The 20,235-nt window shown below is 37.9% G+C and overlaps 1 protein-coding gene across 1 annotated transcript in view; it reads right to left on the reverse strand.

Moving 5' to 3' along the window:
* Window positions 1-15,247: 15,247 nt before the first annotated feature.
* SSPN (sarcospan) overlaps window positions 15,248-20,235 on the reverse strand; it is a 32,083-nt gene continuing 27,095 nt past the window's right edge. The window contains exon 3 of the mRNA XM_039882457.1: window positions 15,248-19,244. Coding sequence (XP_039738391.1) covers window positions 18,879-19,244 — 366 coding nt within the window. The 3' untranslated portion in view covers window positions 15,248-18,878. The remainder of the gene's footprint in view (window positions 19,245-20,235) is intronic.

Raw genomic sequence — 20,235 nt, forward strand, 5'->3', positions numbered from 1 at the left:
TCACAACACTATAAAGTAGGATCCATTTTTTTGTCTCTATAATACAGATGAAGAAACAGCCATAGAGAGATTACTTTGCTTACCCAGATTTAATTATCTAATGTTAAGTAGAACCAGGTTCAAATGTAGCCAGTCTGCTGCAGACTCCTCTTATAACCACAACACTATTACTATTATAGAACAGAATGTAAATATTATTACCTTGAAAATGTGAAAATAAGTACATGGTTGATGTAAACTAAGTTTCAGGAAACAGAGAAGTGATGTTAAGGAAATGGTAAGAGTGACTCCTTGCTTGGTTAGTATATTAGTTTTCTGGGGCTGCATAACAAATTACCATAGACTTAGCAGCTTAAAACAATACCCATTTCTTAACTCATATTTTTTGTAGGTCAGAAGTCTTGGCAGGGATTAGATAGGTTTTCTGCTTAGAGTCACATTAAGCTGAAATCAAGGAGTTGGCTAGACTATGATCTGATTTTAGGCTGGCCTTCTTTTCTAAGCTCATTGGTTATGGCAGATTTCAGTTCCTTTTAGTTGTCAGATTTATGACTTCCATGGAAAACTCAATAGGTAATTCATGACATGGCTGTTTGCTTTCTTCCAGGCCAGCAGGAAAGACTCTCTCTGTGGCTTCACCTTCTTTGAAGTGACTCACCTGATTAGGTCAGGCCCACCCAGGATGTCTCAAATTCAACTGATTAGTAACCTAATCACTGGAGTGCTATACCTTTATATTTACAGGTCCTGTCCACACTTAGGGAAGGGGATTATATGGAGTGTGCCTACTAGTGAGTAGAAATTTTGGAGACTGCCTTAGAATTCTGTCTAGTACAGTTAAGAATCAGAAAATATCATCCTAAGTTGATGGGAAATAGTTATTTAACTATACTATTTAAAATAAAGATTAAATGAATAAATATTAAGACAAATAATAATGCATAACTGTAAGAATGACTGAAAAAGCAAGAAAATATGTAATATAACTAGTAAATACTGGGAGAAAAGAGGGAAGGAATGTGGGGACCGAGTGTGAGCTAAATTAGTAGTTCTCAGCCCTGACTGCTGCAGAATCACCTGAATATCTTCAGAAATGACTGATGCTTAGGTCCCATTCAAGATCAATTAAATCAGAACCTCTACAGGTGGGGATTAGTTATAGACATATTTTTAAAGCTTCTTAAGTGATTTTAACATGCAGCCATGTAGAAAACTGCTGAGACAAATCTTCATCTTTCTTAGTGGAAATTAGCATTTTTGTTTTTAAATGCTAAAAACAAAGTTGATAAAGTTGATAAAGTAAAACAATAGAGGTATAAACATGTTATTCAGAGTTATGGACATAATTATCGGAAGCAATGGAGACAGAAAGAGTGAATGTGGCTGCTTCTGAGGAGGAGTGTGGCTGTGAAGATTGGGAGAGTAGAATTAGCTCTCAGTCTAACTTATTTGATTTTTTTTTTTTACTATGTGCGCATATTATGTTGACCTATAAAAAATATTTAAGAGTTCATAGTTGCTTCAACAAGTGAAGAATCAATGTTTCCTATATGGTTAGTACTAAAATTTTACCAGCCAATATAAGCTGGGTATTATCTGCTATTCTTGAAAGACCTGTGTGCTAAACAATAAAATAAGTACTGTCTTTACTCCTTTGATACAAAAATATCAATGATTTTCAATGCTGCTCCATTTAAAAAAATTATCTTGCTCCCTCACAGCTATTTTTACTCCTTTTCAGATGTCAGTACATGTTAATTCAGAATAATTTTTTGTATTTGTTTCCTAGGGCTGCTGTAACAAGTTACCACAAACTGGATCATTTAAAACAGTAGATTGATCGTCTCACAATTTGGGAACAGAAGTGTGAAATCAGTCTCATCATGCTTAAACTAAGGTGTTGGCAGGGCCACCTTCCTCCAGAATATCTAAGGAGGAACTCATTCCTTGCCTATGTCAACTCTAGTAGCTGTCAGCATTCCTTGGTTTGTGGCCACATCACACTGATATCTGCCTCAGTGGTCATATTGCCTTTTCCTCTTCTGTGTCAAACCTTCTGCCTCTTTTTTATAAGAATTCATGTGATTACCTTTAGAGCCCACCTGGATAATCCAGGATAACTTCCCCATCTCAAGATCCTAACTTAATAACATCTGCAAAGTCATTTTTTTTGCTATCAAGGAAACATTCAAAGAATCTGGGGATTAGAACATGGATATCTTTTAGGAGGCCAATATTCAGCCTCCTATACTTTTATTCTTTAGATTTTTAATCATTGAGCTTACTTCCAATGTCTATTCAAGTGAAGGAATGATTTGAGGTAAAAATGAAAATTTCAAATCTAATTTATTTAGGGCTCTGGAATAACTGTGAAAGTAGGATATATGACAGAAAGTGTCTATATTTTTCAGAGTTAAGTATTTATTTAATCATAGTAGCTTCTACTATTTTATTTATGTTCTCTCTATCTTATTTAATATTTGACTTTTTTTAGTCTTTTAAAATATTTTGTATTACATTATATCTGTAAATTGGAAGAGGATAAATATGATGAACTGAATAAAAATACATCTACAAGTAATTCATGTTTTTATTTATTTTTTATTAATAACTACTCTGCTCAAGTCATAGTCTTCTTCAGACATTAACTTTGTTTTTTTTTTAAGGTATTTGTTTGACTTTTGTACATATTTGCTTTAAACAACAAGACGTTCTGTGGATATGCAGTCTCTATTTACCTGTAGTCTGAAAAACGCCTCTAATCACTAGGTGTTTAAAACTCCATCCTTTTACAAGAATAATATTATGTAATTTTACTTGTATTGGATATAATCACGGAATTCAAAATAAAAATCATTTCGCTTTTCTGTAACATTTTTCTTTCCTTTTCTTGAAATCATTGAAAAGAAAGAAGAAAGAAAGGAAAGAGAAGGAAGGAAATAAGGAAGACAAGAAAGAAAGTCACATAGAAAAAAAATATTTGAAGGAGTTTCATAGGTCAACACTCCAGCACATTGACTTGTCCCAGTCCTTCCACTGTCTGGGTATTCCAGAGTGCTCCAGTGTCCGGGAACAAAGAGACACCATTGTGGTTAAAGAAGTGGGTAAAACTGAGAGTTCTTGTCTGGATCGCGGAGGGAGACCTGGTACTCTGTGCAAATATGGACAAACCACACCACTTGTAAACTACTGGCTATTGGTTTCTTAAACCAAGTCGTGCCTTCTCTGAATGGATATGCAAGTCCTGGGGATTTCGTGTGGAAGCCATCAGCTTCCTCTTTCCTGTTGTGTACCTGTTCTAGCCATGACAAAATATTTTAAAAGTTGGCTTTGAAAGTATAATGTCTTGCATGACTTGTGTGTGGATGATGCTGTTCCATTTCAGGTATTACTTTTATAAAAGAGCTTCAAGGAAGTATTTGTCTTATTTTTCAACCTAGCCTTTCCTCTTGCATTTTTGACAAATTGTTTATCATTCTAAATATCAAAATCTGAAGTAACTTTCAATTATAAAACATAAAATGTTTTCATAATCCAAACTCTGTTTCACCCTAATCACATATCTTCCCTGTTTGCATGTGTGTGTGTGTGTGCACATATGTCATATGTAGGAATGGGAAACAGGTAGGATAAACTTCATGTTACTCTACTGCTTACAAACACTTCAGCGGTTCCATAACTCCTCCCCATGGCCTATAAGCCCCTCTATGATCCGACCCTACTTATCTCCTCATTCCTATCTGGTAGGCAGCTTGCCCCTCCGACATTCTGATCAAGTTTTCTTAGTCTTCTTTCCGTTCCTCTGATTGCCCAACCTCATTCCTGAGCCTTAGCTCCTGCTGTTCCTTCTACCTGGCATGCTTTTTTCCCAGATCAATGTATGGGTCATTCCTTCTCATTACTGAGGTCCCAGATCAAATGGCACATCCTGAAAGAGATCTTTTCTTATCATCTCAATGTTGCCCCTTCATTCTCTCCCATAAGACTCTGTTCCTCATAATACTTAACCACTATCTAAAATGTTCTTTTTATCTACTCATATTTTCATGGTCTGTTTCTCCCACACGAATGTAAACTTCACTGATCTTTATACATCCAGATCCTAGAAAGATGACGAACACAAAATAGGTACTCAATAAACATGTATTGAAGTATTAAATCTTTTATATTTCCTTTCCGTCTTGTCATTGTTTTTATCCTGTGACCAAGAGGTACGAGAGTTCAAAGATCTATGGATCCAATTGTAATGAAGGGTACTTCAGAGCAGAAGATCAGAGAGGGGACTGGAGTGCTAGGATCTTGAACACTTCAGGATTTGGAGATGAGTTCTAACACCTGCCCCTCATGTTCCCATCCATCCATGCTGGTCTTTGCTGGCCTAGCACAGCCAAGAAACATCTTCTTGGTCACTTGGACACTTGGAAAATAGAGTACATAAATAATTTAATAATCCAGATGCTGTTGGCCATTTCTAATAGAAGTGCTTTGGGACAGCGTGAATAAGCAAGCTGGAAAGATGGCACCCACTTCTACAGCCACATTACAAATGCTCTGCTCTGTTCCTACCCTGGAAGGGACCACTTTGCTGAATCACTCTGGGTTCCAGGTGAGGGGGACAGAGGAGACAGATGCAAAGACAACCTCCTTCTGAAGCTATGTTTTTCCTGCTCCAGAGGAGGAGATCTGAAATGGAAACTTCTAGCTAAACAGAACTGGAAGGCAGGGAGCAGGGAGATGGAGGTCCTATCTTTCTGCCCTAGGCTGAATTACTTTCATTATTGCTCATTTTGAGTTAAGCTGAAAACAAACACATTGTCTTTTTGGTCTTTTTTCTTCTTTCAGGTATCCAAAAGTCTAGAAATAGCTACAATTTAAAGTTAATGAAAAGAAAGTTCAGCAGCTGCATCATATTTCATGCCATTCTTTCCTTTTCCTCGGTGCAGCCTCTCCCAGCTCCTCCAGCTTCTGTGATGTTGCCAAGGGCACCGCACGGAGTGGCAGAGCCTGTTCTGAGGCCATGGCAGGCTTCTCCACGGCTGATTTCACGTTAGTCCCTTGCTGCACAGGAGATAAGTGGGAGCCCAGTCCTCGTTTCAAGTTGAGCAGGTGAAGTATGTTTCTCACTGTTCTGGCAGTGTGACCAATGATGTGCTTATTTCTGTTTTACCTATGGATTCCAACGTCCAATGTTTTTAAGCTTTAGGTTGCATTTTTCATCCCTTCCTCTAACACAGTGGGAGGGACGAGACCTGATTGCTTTGGAAGGAGTTTATGCAATCCACCAGGTTCTCCAGTTGTTTTGTGTGTTGTATATTTACACTGGTGGTTGTACAAAAGATACAGGTAAAAAAAAAAAATCAGAAACAGTGGAAGGTTGTCCTACAGCATGATCCCATTAGCATTATTAAGGACTCCCAGATCACCGTTTTTCTTCTCAGCATAAAATGGTCTTCGGAATGTTATCGGCGTTAGGCCAATTAATTGCCATTAGAAATTTTCTTTAGATCGCTTCCCTTCTTTTTCCTGTTGCTGATAATTACATGACACTTCCTGAGAGGTCCATTGCAACCTTCTTAAAGTCAAAAGGATTGACACAACACTGAAAAGATTGATGATCTGATAAGAAATGTCTCATTACTTGCACACCAAATCTTTTCATGCATCTAGAAGAGCTGGCTCTGAAATCGTGGCACTTTTTAGAACTACCAACATGTTGTTCCCCAGAGGATAAGTCCAGCTTTGAAAAGGACATCACCAAAGGCACAAGAAGGTGACTGGGAAGGAATATCCGATGCTTATTGACAGTAGAAGCATTTGGAGAAGAGTCTAAAAGTAACCTTATATTTGAAGATTTGGAATTGGTGAGACTGTCATTCTCTGTTGCAGATCTGGTGCCACAATCAGAAAATCCAGTTCATATTAGTTACAGAGAGGCTTGTTATATTAACTAGAGACCAGACTTCACTCTAAAAGTCTGAAGTCTACCAGAGAATTCTCTAAGAAAGCATATTCTGGAAAGTGCTCTTTATTCTGAATGTTAGTTGTGAGCAAGTATGCTTTACTGGTTTTAGAAAACCATACTGTTTTCCAAACACCTGGTCAAATATAATAAAGCAATTCCCTTCCTTATCCATCTTTGGCCCATATTTTCAGATTCAAAGATGGGCTGGGAGTTAAGATTGATATTAAGCGATGTTAATGATAAGCATAGATTGAGCTCTTAGAATGTTCCAGGCACTGTTTCCAGCACATTACAGATATTAACTCATGTAATCTTCACAACGACCCTGTGACATAGGTGTGCTTATTACTCCCATTTTATGATTGTAGAAAACTTAGGTATAGAGTAGTTAATAAATTTTTCCAAGTGTCTGCAGCTAGTAAATGGTAGAAAAATCTAGACTTGGACTCCTGGCAATCTGACTGGTTATAGAGTCTATGTTTTTAACAGGGCAGACAGAAAGCTCCCTTGGGAATTCCAGTCACCAATGTCAGACAAACACCGCCAAATGTACATTCTCAAAGAGACTGCTTTGGTTTACCCCTTAGTATTTCCTAGTCATGCTTATAGCTACTCTGCTTCAAACAGGCTCTTGGGTCCCCTTGAATCACCTTTTCCATTTCTCTGCTCACTTGGAATCATCGAGGTTGGTAGCAGATGAGTAACTTTTATTTTATTAATTTATTTTATTATTATTTAAAAAAGATTAAAGAAATGTCCCGGGAATGAAGCTACAAAATGAATGTGAAGTGTTCTCCCCTGTCCGTGGTGGTGCTGGTGGGGGAACAACAACAGACTCTGCTTAGCCTCCTTGAGAATATTAACCAGAGATTTTCAACTTGCTGAAATGAGAGTGTTGTGTAATTGCAGATCCCAATCAAACAGTAAAATATTTAAAGTAATATGGAAAGAATAAAGAAAAAGAAGAATTTATGCCAAATATTTATGTTAAAAAAGAAAGATAGAGAGAGAGAGATCTAAATAATCCTCAGCAAGTCACTTAATTCTTGTTTGGCCTTGGTTTGCTCTTCCGTAAAATAAGCAAGTTGTACATGAAAGATTTCTTCCATTTCTAACATAAGGTTTTAACATAAGAAGTAAATATCAAGGAGAAAGCTTTGGTGGTAAACTAAGAGAGATTGTAAAACTTTTTCCTTTCCCTTTTTGTGTGTTTCCTTATTATAGTAAAACAAATGTAATAAATAACTTTGATTGTAAAAACAAGACTCAAAATTTAAAACTTCAGAGTAGAAAAACATTTCTCCCTTTTGCTTTATGTCAGGGACATGACTGCACTTGGAGGAAAATGCACAGATGTAGAGTGTGAATGGGAATATATATAATCTAGGGTTAAAAAAGAAATATTATCTCTAAAAAACATTTTAAAATCTGATAATTTTATTTAAAAAACCCCACCTGAAGCTTAATTTCTCTTACAAAAGAGTACATGAGCCTTCAGTATACCCTAGGTTCCATAGAATACAGTGTGAAAACTCTGGTACTTGTTTTTAAGTACTTCACATTTTATTCCCTCTGACAGTCCACCTCTTTTTCATCCAGAATTGCTTTTGTGTTATAGAAAGAAAGAATACAATACTCAGCAGGCAGCTAGGCAAGGCTTTCATGCTAATGTGTCCTTGGTCCTTCCCCCTGGTGGTGGTTCTTCTTCCTCTGCATGAAAGAAAAGCAGAGAAAGAGAATAAACTTGGGGCAAGAGGGGAGGTGGTTTGAGGTCTAGCATGGTGTTGGCCATGTCTCTTTTTGACCTCATATTTCTACTACTGTCAGAGCAATAAATGTGGCTTGGAGTATCTGCTGGTGGTCAGATTAGATCCCATTACATTTCTCCTAAAGGCAAGGAAGGCACCTCTTCCCTAACAGGATATTTTGCTCATGTCTGTATTTAATTTCTATTTTTAATCACAGGCATGTTGCAAATCTAAATCTCGTTTATCTTAGCTCTTCGGAGTACTCAAGATGTTGATTTATAGGACTCTGTATTTAGGTTTGGACAGAGGCATCTTGCATTTTAAGCCCACTTCTGGCTGTTGTGTGCTCCAAAGGGCTTCTGGGGCATGCAACACAGCCTGTTAAGGACAGCTTTGGAAAAGCCCTCTGCGGAGTTTATCTCTTGGATTCTAGTGTTGACCTTGGCTATCTGGACATGGATATGTAAAATTCAAGGATTCCAGTTTGTTATCAGCTATTTTATTGTCACACAGAGGTCCCTACCAGGGCTTTGCCAAGGTTCTGCGCCAGCATGTTGCCCGAGTTGCTGTTATGAGGCAGAGGCTAAGAGCTGATGCACGGGTAGGAAGAGAATAACTCTGCCAGCTAATTCATAAACCCACCAGTGTCTCCGAAGGAGAGATGGTGGGTTTGCCCTTCTCAATGTATACAGCTCACTGATTGAAGCTCTTTGTGGCTTTTTTATCCCTTTAAAGGCTGTATGAGGCATTTATTATAACCTGGAGTCGCCTGTATCTATGGGAGCAGAGGAGTAGGCCATGGGATGGCTCTGAGATGTAAAATTCTTACTCTGGTCCTGGCATATTATTCTTCCCTGTCAGAGAGGCTCAGAGTTCTCAGATGCCAGAACTTTGAAGCCCTAATCCAGTTTGCCCACTGAATAGAAATTATGGCTGGAGAAGAAACACAAGAAAATCATCTGTATTGCACTTCTAAGATTGTCCAAGACAGAGGGATTGCTGTTTTGTACTTAGGCTCCAGAAAATAAAAACTATTCATTTGTGTTTTTGTAGAATGTTTGCTATAGGAATTTTGGGTGCCCCCACTGTTCTGGTTTCCTGATGTGCCCTTGAATTTCAATTTGTTGACAGTTTACACTAATCAACAACATCATCATCAAACACTTACCATAGGCACTCTAAATCTATTACAGATAATCATTCATTCATTCATTCTTCACAAAAACCCTATTATTATTTTCCAGATGAAGAAACTGAAGAAGGGAGACACAGAAAGGATAAGCGGAGGCCACACAGTGGAATTCAAACCCAGGCAATCTAATTTCAGAACCATACTCTTAATGACCATAATATATAGCCTCTCACATACATATAGACACTGAATTCAAAAGCTCCTTAAAATAACTTTCTAGGATTTCCCATGTCTAGCTAAAGAGAATCATATTTTCATATATATGCTTAAAAATGTAGTCTATTCTTAAAATTTTTTTTTACTATTTTTTTTTATTGTTACCTTGAAATGGTAGTTTATTGATATTTCAATTCTATTACTTTCTGCTGTCCCTAAACTTCCCTGTTTTTGGCCTGTCTCCAGAATTCCCTAAGCCAGAAGTATTTTTAGACATAGAAGAGGTCAGAGGACACATAAGAAGAGAACACGACACAATTAGAAGTCTGTTGGTTTGGTAAATTTTCATGATTTTCGGTTGGAAGAATTTGTTTTCTCATAGCTTTTGGGTAGGATTTGAATGAAGCCATTCTAGAAAAAGAGTTGCGTACTATTTTATTAATAATCTTCAGATAAGATTATTTCATGTAGGCATAGAGTTTCTACAAGTTCCCTTGATGATTCCTTCCATATCTTGCATATTTGTAGTTAAGAATTTCTTCCCAATGTCTATTCTAAATCCTTCCTACGTAACAGTTAGCATTACATAGGAAAACGGATTTATAATGACACTTCCATGAGCTACTGCTCATTTATAATAACACTTCCATTAAGCACTGCCTTTTGAGTTGTTTTGAGTATTAGTAGTCCTCATCCATTTTTGGATGCAGATAGTATTCAAATAAATTGGAAACTATTCAATTTTCTCATTTGAGGTGGACTCGAACTCCACTTTGTCTATAAAAATAGGAAACCAAAAGAAGTAGATTTTTTTCTTAGTATTTCAAAGTTGGTAGAGTTTTCCATGACCTAAAATTTTACCATGTTATATAGGCAAGTAGCTCCTGCAAGATGCTTAGGCTTCAGAGATCCTTGGGGAAACCATACTTTTAAAGCCAGAATAGAATTCTCCTTCTACTCTCTGCTTTTTCTAACTTAGTGAACTAAATATGATGAGTCCTGAGCTACATTTGCACACAAAACAACACCCCCAAATTTCTTACACACTCAGTTGGTTGCTGCTGTCCAAAGATCCATGCGTTGAACTTGGTGGGTTGGTGTATGAAATGGAGGCATAGGGAAGTAGCAGGGCTGCTGTCACAGGGGAGATAGCCCCTCACCTCTTTTCTCCATGCTTCTCAGGTAGACTTGAAATGGCTGCACTTCACCAAGTTCAAGGAGAGACCCTTTCTGAAAGCCGAGGGCTCACATGTCACTGAGCAGGGAAAGAAATATGCCTCTACTGAAACTAATCACATAGCTGGTCCCGGATGAAAAAATGTCTCCTGTAGAAAGAAATAAGGAGGAGCCTTGAGGGATCATTGAAAGACTATGAGGTCCATGGGGAAGAGAGTGCAGACTGGAGCAGGCTTTCCCCCACCCCCTCTCCCTAGCTTTTCTCCCTAGGGCTGCTCAGGCAGCACAACCAGATGGAAATGTCATCTAATGCACAGTGTTTTATTCCTCCTGGTCTGCACCCTGCCTGATTCAGTAAAAGCTCCTTGGCAACACCATGCAGAAGTTCTTTTCATTTTTAATTGAATCCTAAGAGGTATATTTTCTTCTAGGGGTGCCAGCTTAAAGTAATTACTGGAAGTCCCAATAGGACTAATCAGAGATTCATAGAAAATAAAGATGGAGGAGAAAACCTTACCCAATGGGTTTCTCTCATTCTACTCAGAAGGCTCTTGCAATCCAGGGCAATGATCACAGTTCTTGGCATTGAAAACTATTAATAGGAGCCTCAGAATAAATCCCTGCTCAGTGAGATAAGAGAAACTGGTTTCATTGCCTGGGTATCTCTTCTCTGGTGACACCTTCCATTTTCATCAGCTGTTTATCAAAATCAGATTAATAAAAGAATAATCAGATCATAATTGTTTATGCTTATCTTAATCTTGAATTACAAATGACTTTCATGTGCTGCTTGAGCAAAGTACTGTGACCTATGATGAACTAGGCTTTGTATTTCATGCACCTCGTCCTGAACTTATAAATTCCCAAAGACCACAATCATTGAGTCCTTGATGATTATTGATCTAAGTAGGAGAGGTGAGGCTCGCTCCACGGGGGCTGTGGATATGTGGTAATAGATTCTATCTTTGCGATAAGTCATAAGTCACTAATGGGTTATTCTGAGCTCTCCCAAGTGGAAGACAATGAAGCATTTAGTAGATTCTGCAGTTACGTAAGACATCTCTTTCCAAACAAAGCGGAGGCAGGACATCCAGCCAAAGGATTGAGTACAGGAGGCTGTGTGGTCTGGTGGTTCCAGGGAGAGATGTGGGGCCTGGGCTTCCTGGGTTCAGCTACCAGCCGAGACTCTGACTCAGGGGAAACAGAGCCAAGTCTCTTGGCTTGAGGCAGATAGGCTGTAAAACCCAGGAGAGAGAAAAACCACAGGTCTGTGCTCAAGGACTCTGGGGGAAAGCACATTTTGGAAATTAAAAAAAAAAAAGAAGAAGAAGAAGAAAGAAAAGAAAAAAGTTCACTCTGCTAAGTTACAATTTGGGACTTTTTTCAATAAGAAATGAGCATTTTTTTTTCCTGCTTATTGCCTGACACGTCCTCCTCTGGCAGCAATGTGAAGCCAAGCCAGTCTCTGAGGGTGTTCTGTGTGGGATGAATAAAGAAGCCCGGGGGTCTGAGCAAAGTTAGTCAACCTTGGTGAGTTGTCACAAGTAATGCTCAGGGAGCCCGACACTGGGGGCAAAGAGGTTCTGCATGAATTCCTCCCTTTTCTTACTCATTCTGCCTTCCACAATAAAATGCCCTCTGAGATTGTGGGAAGAAAAATCCCTTCCCTCAGACTTTTAGATGCTTCCCTTCAACCAGTTTGAGCAGAGATTTGCTCAGCTGTAACCAGCAGCCTGTTTAGCCGCAGACCCACACGGGTTCCTAAGCCGCAGCCATAGCAGAGGCTTATGGGAAATGCGCTCCAAGTCTCACCATCTCTGAAACTAATTCTTCTGATCAGACAGAGTGAGTGGATACCTATATGTTTGGGTTTGAAGGACTACTAGGCAGGTCTCCCCTCCCTGGCATCATGCCTCATTTCTCTGGGCCTGAAAAGTTTTCTGATCTTCAGGAATATCCTATTGAACTGAAAAACTGTATTTAAAGTCTTTACCCTCAGCACTTGAGTTAATGATATCATAGTCGAGTCTCAGACAGATGGGACAGGGGATGAAGGAGGGCAGGTTTAGCTGTGGAATGGAATTAGGGAAGGGGGAGTGGCAGTCTCTTCTCTGAAAGAGTAGAAAGAGCCCAGGAGAGAGATATATAAATCCCAATTTATATATCTGATCATTTATATATATTTGATCATTTTACCAGAAGTTGTCCAGAGAGACTTTGAAATCTAGGGGTTGAGGGGTTTACCAGACTGGTTGCTCTTACTCTAACCCAAGCTAAGCCAAGTAGAATATAGATTTTCATGTATGGTCATCTTATCCAGTCCCCAATGTACTGATGAAGTCACTGCTCCCTACATTTGCCTAAGTGCACATACCCAGCCATTGGTTATATAATGAAGCTCAATGTCCCATGTCTTAAGCTTCTCTAAATTAAAATGATGTGAGCTCTCTCTTTTTTCAATTGTGTAATTATGCTTTCGTTGCTTTTGTTACAATCTAGAAAAAAATATTTAATAAATATTAAAAGTCTACACTTGCTTATAAAGGTATCTGAGGGAACATTGTCTATAGTGGATCAATTATATTTTGAGAGAAAAAGAATAGACAACACCTTGAGATTGGAGCCAACTATGATCACGTACTTTTCAGACTCTGATTCCTCTATTTCCAACAATACACTGTGGCCAACACACCACTTTCAGATGTGCCCTGGGTAATCAATGTTCTAATAAACACATGACTGGGAAGATGTAGGGAGACCAATCTGAGGTACATTTCCTGAGATTACAGTCATCTTCTCTGGTCACCAGTGCCACTGTCCTCTGTAGTCCTTGAGAGTCTTCCTCTTGCTGTCTGCAATCATACCTGGTCAAGCAAAGACAACTCAGTGAGAGTTTCTGGGGAGAATGGTCTGCATAGGAAGTCAAACAGTAAATGGAACGCTCCACCCAAAGAGATGTGTAGACCAAAGTCTGTAGGTTCAGGGACTCCAATGTGCCCTCTGACATTTAATTGTTCAGCCCCCTCATCAGGTGTTATTCAAGCCTCCTCCACAGTTCCTGGCAGCAGCAGGTGGGCCTTTGCCTCATCAGAAATCTCTGCCTCCCTCTCCAGCAGGCTTCCATGTGGAAGAAGAAAGCAAACACAGGTCTCACAAATGAATCTCTGGTCTTCTTCATCCTCCTCCCCGTCCCTTAGTCAGAGGACCTTGTTAAACAGAAGACTTCATGTCTCAGTTGAAATCTTTGCATTTGGATTATTGTCCTATTATCTGCTTTTTTTCAAGAATCACAGATGAGCGTATGTTTGTCATCCCTTTGATTAAAGGATATTTCTGATGAACTACCCAAACAGAAAAAGATTTCCTCTAAAAACTCATGCTTTGAAAGGGATTGAGAAATGAAAGAATGAATTATCTCCAAGCTGGCATTCCCATACATTAGTTTTATTTTCATTTGCTTACAATCTGAATTTAAAAGAATACAATAACCAATATTAGTTTTTCACTTCATAAAGACTAACTTATAAAAGATATGAATGTGTCAAATGAAAAAATAATTTACAGTAATTTATTATGAACTATAAAGATAGATGGACTCTATCAAGGGAAAAAGTAGATTCCTGGCTGTATAATTTCAATAATTAAATTTGCCACAGATTTAAAGATTCATGTGAGTGTTTTCATATCCAGCCTGGAGAATGACTCTCTAGTGGTATTTTCTGACTATGCTCAAAAATAAATCTTTTTATGATTCTTGAATGAGAATCAGTGACTCACAGAGTCAAGCATAACAAAGGTTCTTGATGGTTGGTTTTTAAATAAATGAGAGCTTGTATATTACAACCTAATATACAGTGGACTGAGAATTTACCAAAGTTCAATAAAGTTTTCTTTTTAAAATCGGAGTTAAACATGCTTCTATTACATTAAATTAGAAGTGAGGAGAAATGTCTCAGCTTCTACTTCTGCCTGGGAGAAGAACTGAGAGAAGACAGTCATATTCAAGAAACATCCAGATGTGTAAACCAACAAATGGGGATCCAGCCAGCACATACCCATTTGCTATTATCAGTAAGAGTTGGTGCTATCTTCTTTTAAAAGTAGAATTTCTGTTTGAGGTCCATTTGATAATGTTTCTGGTTTATAAGAAGGAAGTCACAGAGGGGAAGCAAAGCAGAGCAACTTTTCTAATTAGATATGGGGATGGGAGCCTGCATCCATGGTAAGCGTCACAAGCTGTGTAGAACTCGGCTAAGGAAGGAAGAAACCAAATGTTTATTATGCTTCCTCAATGAGCTATTCACTTTGTTAGGTGCCATTTCATTTAACTTTCCCATGATGCTGTGAGGCAGTGACGTTTTTCTCCACTTTACAAATGAGGAAGCTAAAGACGAAATGGTTTATCTGAAGTCACACAGCCAGAAAAGCAGCAGATTTCCAATCTAAGACCTACAGCCTTAACAATAAGGATAGAAAATCCAGCTCAGAGCATGCATCCTAAATCATTATTCCTTTCCTTTGCATTCGACAAGCTTTTTAAACTAAATTAAACAAAAAGAAACATTGCATTTTACAGTATAATCAATGATTAAAAATGGTAAAAAGTAGTCCTTGCATTCAGATTTGAAATGGAATAGGCGGTCTGATTTTCCATCTAATTAAATGTAGAATGTGATTGAACATATGACACTCAACATGTATCCCATTCTTTAAACCAAGCTTTCCTTGACATCGGTGGATATAAATTAAGATCAGCATTCTCAGTACCTCTGACAAGATATTTTCCAGCTCAGGCTTCCTTTGCCTGGAGAGTATTTACAAACTTGACATCTACATAAGTTCAGTGTACCAAGACAGAGACAGTCACTGGAACAAAGGAGTCGAAATGAATATTAGTTTTAATCTATTCCAAAATCAGATTTTTTTTTTTAAGTAAATGTGAATCTGAGAGATTTTACATATACCAGCTCAAGTGTAACATACCATCACTTTAAATCACATCCAAACATGGTGTTTTTGGAGATTATGAAAATTTTATTAACAAAGAGATCTGTATGATACACATCCCCTTTAAAAACAACCACCTCAAACATATAGGAAACACTGTGTTTTCTAGTCACTATTTCATCAGTGCCGGAAGAATCAAACCACAACACCAAAGTATAGACCAATATTTTTAAAGGGGATAATCATTTGCGATAATAAAGTACTAGAAAATCAGAAGAAACGCATCAAGGTATTCATTTCACAGGCTAAACCACTGAGCTTTCATTCAAATGAACGTTTCTACTGTGAGTCAACATACCTGGCCATCAGTTCTTTTTAACATTACTATCCTGAATATACAATGTACGTCTAAAAAACATGGTAGTTTGAATGTAGTAAGAACTGAGAGCCAACATGATTTACAGAAATTTATGGCTACATAGCAATAGTTCAGGGGCAATTCTTAGAAAATGTCAAGGTATGCTTCATGATAAGAACTGATTGGTTTTCCAGGACAATTTTGGGGTTTTTTTTTTCTGACAATCTTTAAATAACTTCTCACCACTGTCCCTCAGAATCTCTACCCCACCCTTCACTAAAACTCTGTTAACATATTCCAGGTATACTGCATGCAAGAGGGGCAGTATAATAACATCAAAAAGATTCTAATGTCCCGGAAATGAATAGAAAACACACATATGATGGGTCCTCATTGTCAGAACAACACACTGATGTGTGCAGCTAGAAACTCCTCAAAAGAAATCATATAGACTTTTAAGCCAAAGAGGGGGAAAAAGTTAGGCCTGTTACTTGACTACAGTTTCTAGGGCCTGGTGTAGCTATATTTTTAGGCGTGGCTCCAAGGCACTGCCTACACAAATTTGGATGGCGTGAAGGAGGCACAGATGGTGGTCATGTGAACGCGCAGACCGATTGAGTGGGCTCGGTTACAAAGTCTGTACATTTAGGCTGCTGTATTCCTCCTTTTTCAAGTACTGCCAAGTCTCGGCTGTTCTCCTTCTTTCCAAAGTCTTGATTCATTTAATTCTCCTGAAGGAGGTGGAAGAGGAGGAGGATTGCGCAAATCTTACTGTTTTATGGTTTAGAGAGAAGATAGTCACCATCCTGGCTCCTTGTCAGATTTTACATGTAACATTTTGCTAAGTGTAAAGCTGTGTATCTGTTCCTTTTCTGTTGCCGTTATTGTAACTTCAATATTTGCAAACTACAAACTCAAAATACTTCAGATCCAGTCCAAAGCAGTTTGTTATTCATTCAACACAGTTCTTACATGTATCAATATGCAGTGAGTTCACATAACAGAAATATTTTCCTTGTTTCTTTCTTTTTTTTTCTTTTTGTTCCTTCTTTTACTTACAATCTTTTTGTTCTTTGGGGAGTTAAGAATGATTCCATTATACAATAGCAAAATCATAAATATATATTATCAAGCTTATCACCATGTCAGTTCTTACTGGTTGCATTATTTTAAAAAGAAGCACATCAGCTAAAGTTTTTCTACTATTTGAAATACCCTGTGAATCACTTGTAAAGCATAGAGCACCTTAGTGATGTGTAGAATTCTAATTTTCTAATATAAAAATCTGTAGTGTTTGCTATAAAAAGTTGTTAAAGGTATGCAGGGTGTGCTTCCAGTAGCTCCTGATCCATATTAATTAGCGTTAAAGCACTATTTTCTCATTCTTTAAAGAACAGCCTATGACATTTCAGATTCTCAGTCATTTTCTTCTTTATGTAGACAATTGTCCAAATCAAAATGAATTCAGTTCTTGGGATTTTTTTAAACAGGGCACAAAGTATTTTTCAGGTCATCATCAGGATGCGTGGTGTTCTGTCAATGTAATCTTTGTGTGTGATCAAACATCCGCTCTAGTGTCCTATCATCTATGCTCTCCAATGTGGCTTCTTGGCCTGAGCTAGTGTGTAGGAAGGCCATTTTTAAAGCAAGTCAATACATATAAAGGTTTTAACATCTGTGAATCAGGTATTTTATCTGGAGGACATAAAAGACATTTATAATCCTCCAACTAACTGATTTAACATTTTCCTTTTTATCTGGGTATTTATATTGTGTAGAAATCGACACTATAATCACAATCAATGGGATTATTCATCTACTAAGGCAAACAAGAAAATGTTTTTCTTTTGGGGTAGAATTTCATGATTAATAAAGTATATCAATAAGCAATGTGGAGAGGCAAACTGAATTCAATTATACTGAATTTCTACTTTCAACAGAGCATACTAAGAAAGTTCTTGATAAAATTTATGCTGCGTGAATTTGCATTCTGAGCTCCTTCCTTAAAACATTGATATTGTTCCAAATTCAATAATAACAATATTAAGAGAGAAAAGTCTCCCACCATAGGGCACTTGTGTTTTTTAAGTCACAGTCACTTAAAAACAAAACAAAAATTACCTTCCAAGTCAATATGTAAATGCTCAAATACAGGACTTCAAAACATTAATTTCAATCTCCAGGTTGACTGTGTATACAAATCAATAATGAGATTTCATATCGAAAATAGTTTTGTGAATGGAACACATTGGTGTTACCCAATCTTTCTAAAAGTACTTAGCTGCCAAGAGAGACACTTTAAAACATATCACAAATGTGCTATTTGTATAAACATTCCCGTGACAAATGCTCTTGTTTTTGTTTAAATGAGTATATTTAACCTGAGCTATTAATAAAAAATTTTTTCTCCCTTGTAAAGCTTGGCTTTCAAAAGAAAAAAGAAAAAACCTCCTCTCTTATGAGAGTAATTTCTCCTAATACTGACTGTGCTATATAAGTACAGCCAGGGCTCATTAAATAGACTTCTGAGCATAATTATAATTAACAATTAGCTAGAAATTGGTTTTAATGATTTGTTTTAGATGATAGAATAGAAGCATAATGTAATTATTTTTAAACCTTCTACATCATTAAGAATACAACTACCACCAACTTTCAATTATTGAGAGGCAGACAATCATCCGAATCACTCAGCAAGTGATTTGCTCTCGGAGCCAAACTAAGGGAGCTGAGGAGAAAAGGCTGCCCCCCAGCACAGGTGTTTATAATTATTTAGCCTTTTGCAAAGTCTCTTCCTTTTCTTCTCTGCTCCTGTAGGTTGTCTCCTGCCTTGAAGACATCTCTACCAGTCAATCTGTCCATTCAGCTCTTCCCCTACCCCCTGCCTTTCCCCAAGACACACTGAGGATGTCCTGGTTGGGGGTGGGAAGGCTTGGAAAAAACTCTACAAAATTCAGCAAGTGGGCCTGAAATGCCAATTCATACTATCAAACTAGACTAATAGGAAAGAGGATTATAAAAGTAATGGATAAAATGAGTATTAGAAATAAACTCAACTGTACAGATAGATCTACGCAATCCTTTCCCTATTTAGTGTTCTTGTGTTCTTTTAATATCCTAAATTCAATTTGGATCTTTTTCCCATAAAAATTTGTAAAAATACTATAGAAACCTGAATCAATGCTTTTTCATTTCCTGACAACTATAAAAATATTCATTTAGAACAGTGAATATTCATTTAGAACAATTATTGTCAAAAGTTTTTTTTTTTCTTTCTCCCTTTCTCTTAACCTCAGCTAGTAGGTGTGCTGTTTTCTCTCCCACCTTTGAGCAAGAATGTTAGACCTTTTGCTGCCGGCCTTCGGAAGTTGTTAGGGAGCATATCCTGTCACCCACATAAAAGACCTGGTACCTGTGTTTCCACATCACAAAGCAGGCCAACAAGCACACAAGGCCACAGAACAAGTTAAGAATCATCTGGATAAGTAAGAACAGTTTGAAAGTGCCAGTGATGCTGGTACAGTCTGTCACATCTCGATACACAAAGTTCCTGCTGAGTGGCTCCGAGGAGGGCAGTTTGCACTGGCAGGAGTTGAGTGCGGTTCCACAGGTAAACTGGGTGAGCTGTGAATAGTGGTAAGCAGTAAATGCTGTGGCCAGCACACAGACCATCAAGCCAAGGGCGCTCAGCAAAAAGTACAACAGCTGCAAGAAAGCAGAAGAAAACCTTTCCGGTTACAAAAAACATTGAATGACGATTGAGAAAGCTAATTAATAAAAGCTGTCCTTTTTCTTCTCTCCCAGGACATTCCCTGATGTCTCTCCTCAGTACTCAAGATGTGGAAAGGGCTCCATGTTTATTTGTCAGGGAGCAACCCTTAAGCCCTGATTATATTTTCATTTGTCATACAGATGTTGGGTGCTTTTCATGAACTGAGCCAACAATATTAGCTTGATTGAGGGATGTTTGTGTATGGCTGTAGCAAGCAGCTTAGATGAATCCCAAACACAGGAGCCATCCCCAAAGGGCGTTCTTTGCTTGTTTTGACCCCAAGAACTGCTGATATAAAAATTATAACAAGACTAGAAAGTAAAGAACAAATTTCCGCAATGTAAATACTGTTTTGGCCTAAATTGGCAATAACTGGTCAACTAGCAACACGGGTGAATAAAAAAAGATTATGTTCAAAGTAGTAGTTGCCAAACTGTGTCCAGAAATGCCAGGGTCGCCAGTAAGCAGTTACTAGGAGAAAAAAAATATTATGGCTCCAGAAGGTAGGTAGGTGACTAGATGTCAGCTTCACCACCTACAAGTTTCATCCCAAATCTAGTTGTGACTATGTAGTTCCTGAGCATGAAAATAAATTCTAAATGGTCCCTCATCCACTAAAGTTCTGAATACTGATGGCCTACATGTTAGCCTTGGGATAGAAAAGTGTGGTTAAAGTTCTAACTCTGCTGCTCAAGAAATGTGAAATTCCTGAACCAGTCAAACATTTATGTTACACCTGAAATATTTTTATCAAGAATTGTGAGTGTTCATTGACATGGCCACAATATAAACCATCTTACAGACGAGAAATGTTCTTGTGATTGTACTCATTAAACTTACATGTTTCTCTTAGTGGTCCCGCCTACTGAGGGTCTAAATAAGGAAAAGAGTCCCAAGGTTTTGGGACTAGTATGCTCAACACAG

This window comes from Pteropus medius, unplaced genomic scaffold (genome assembly GCF_902729225.1).
Source record: "Pteropus medius unplaced genomic scaffold, Ma_sr-lr_union100, whole genome shotgun sequence".
Classification (NCBI taxonomy): Eukaryota; Metazoa; Chordata; class Mammalia; order Chiroptera; family Pteropodidae; genus Pteropus; species Pteropus medius.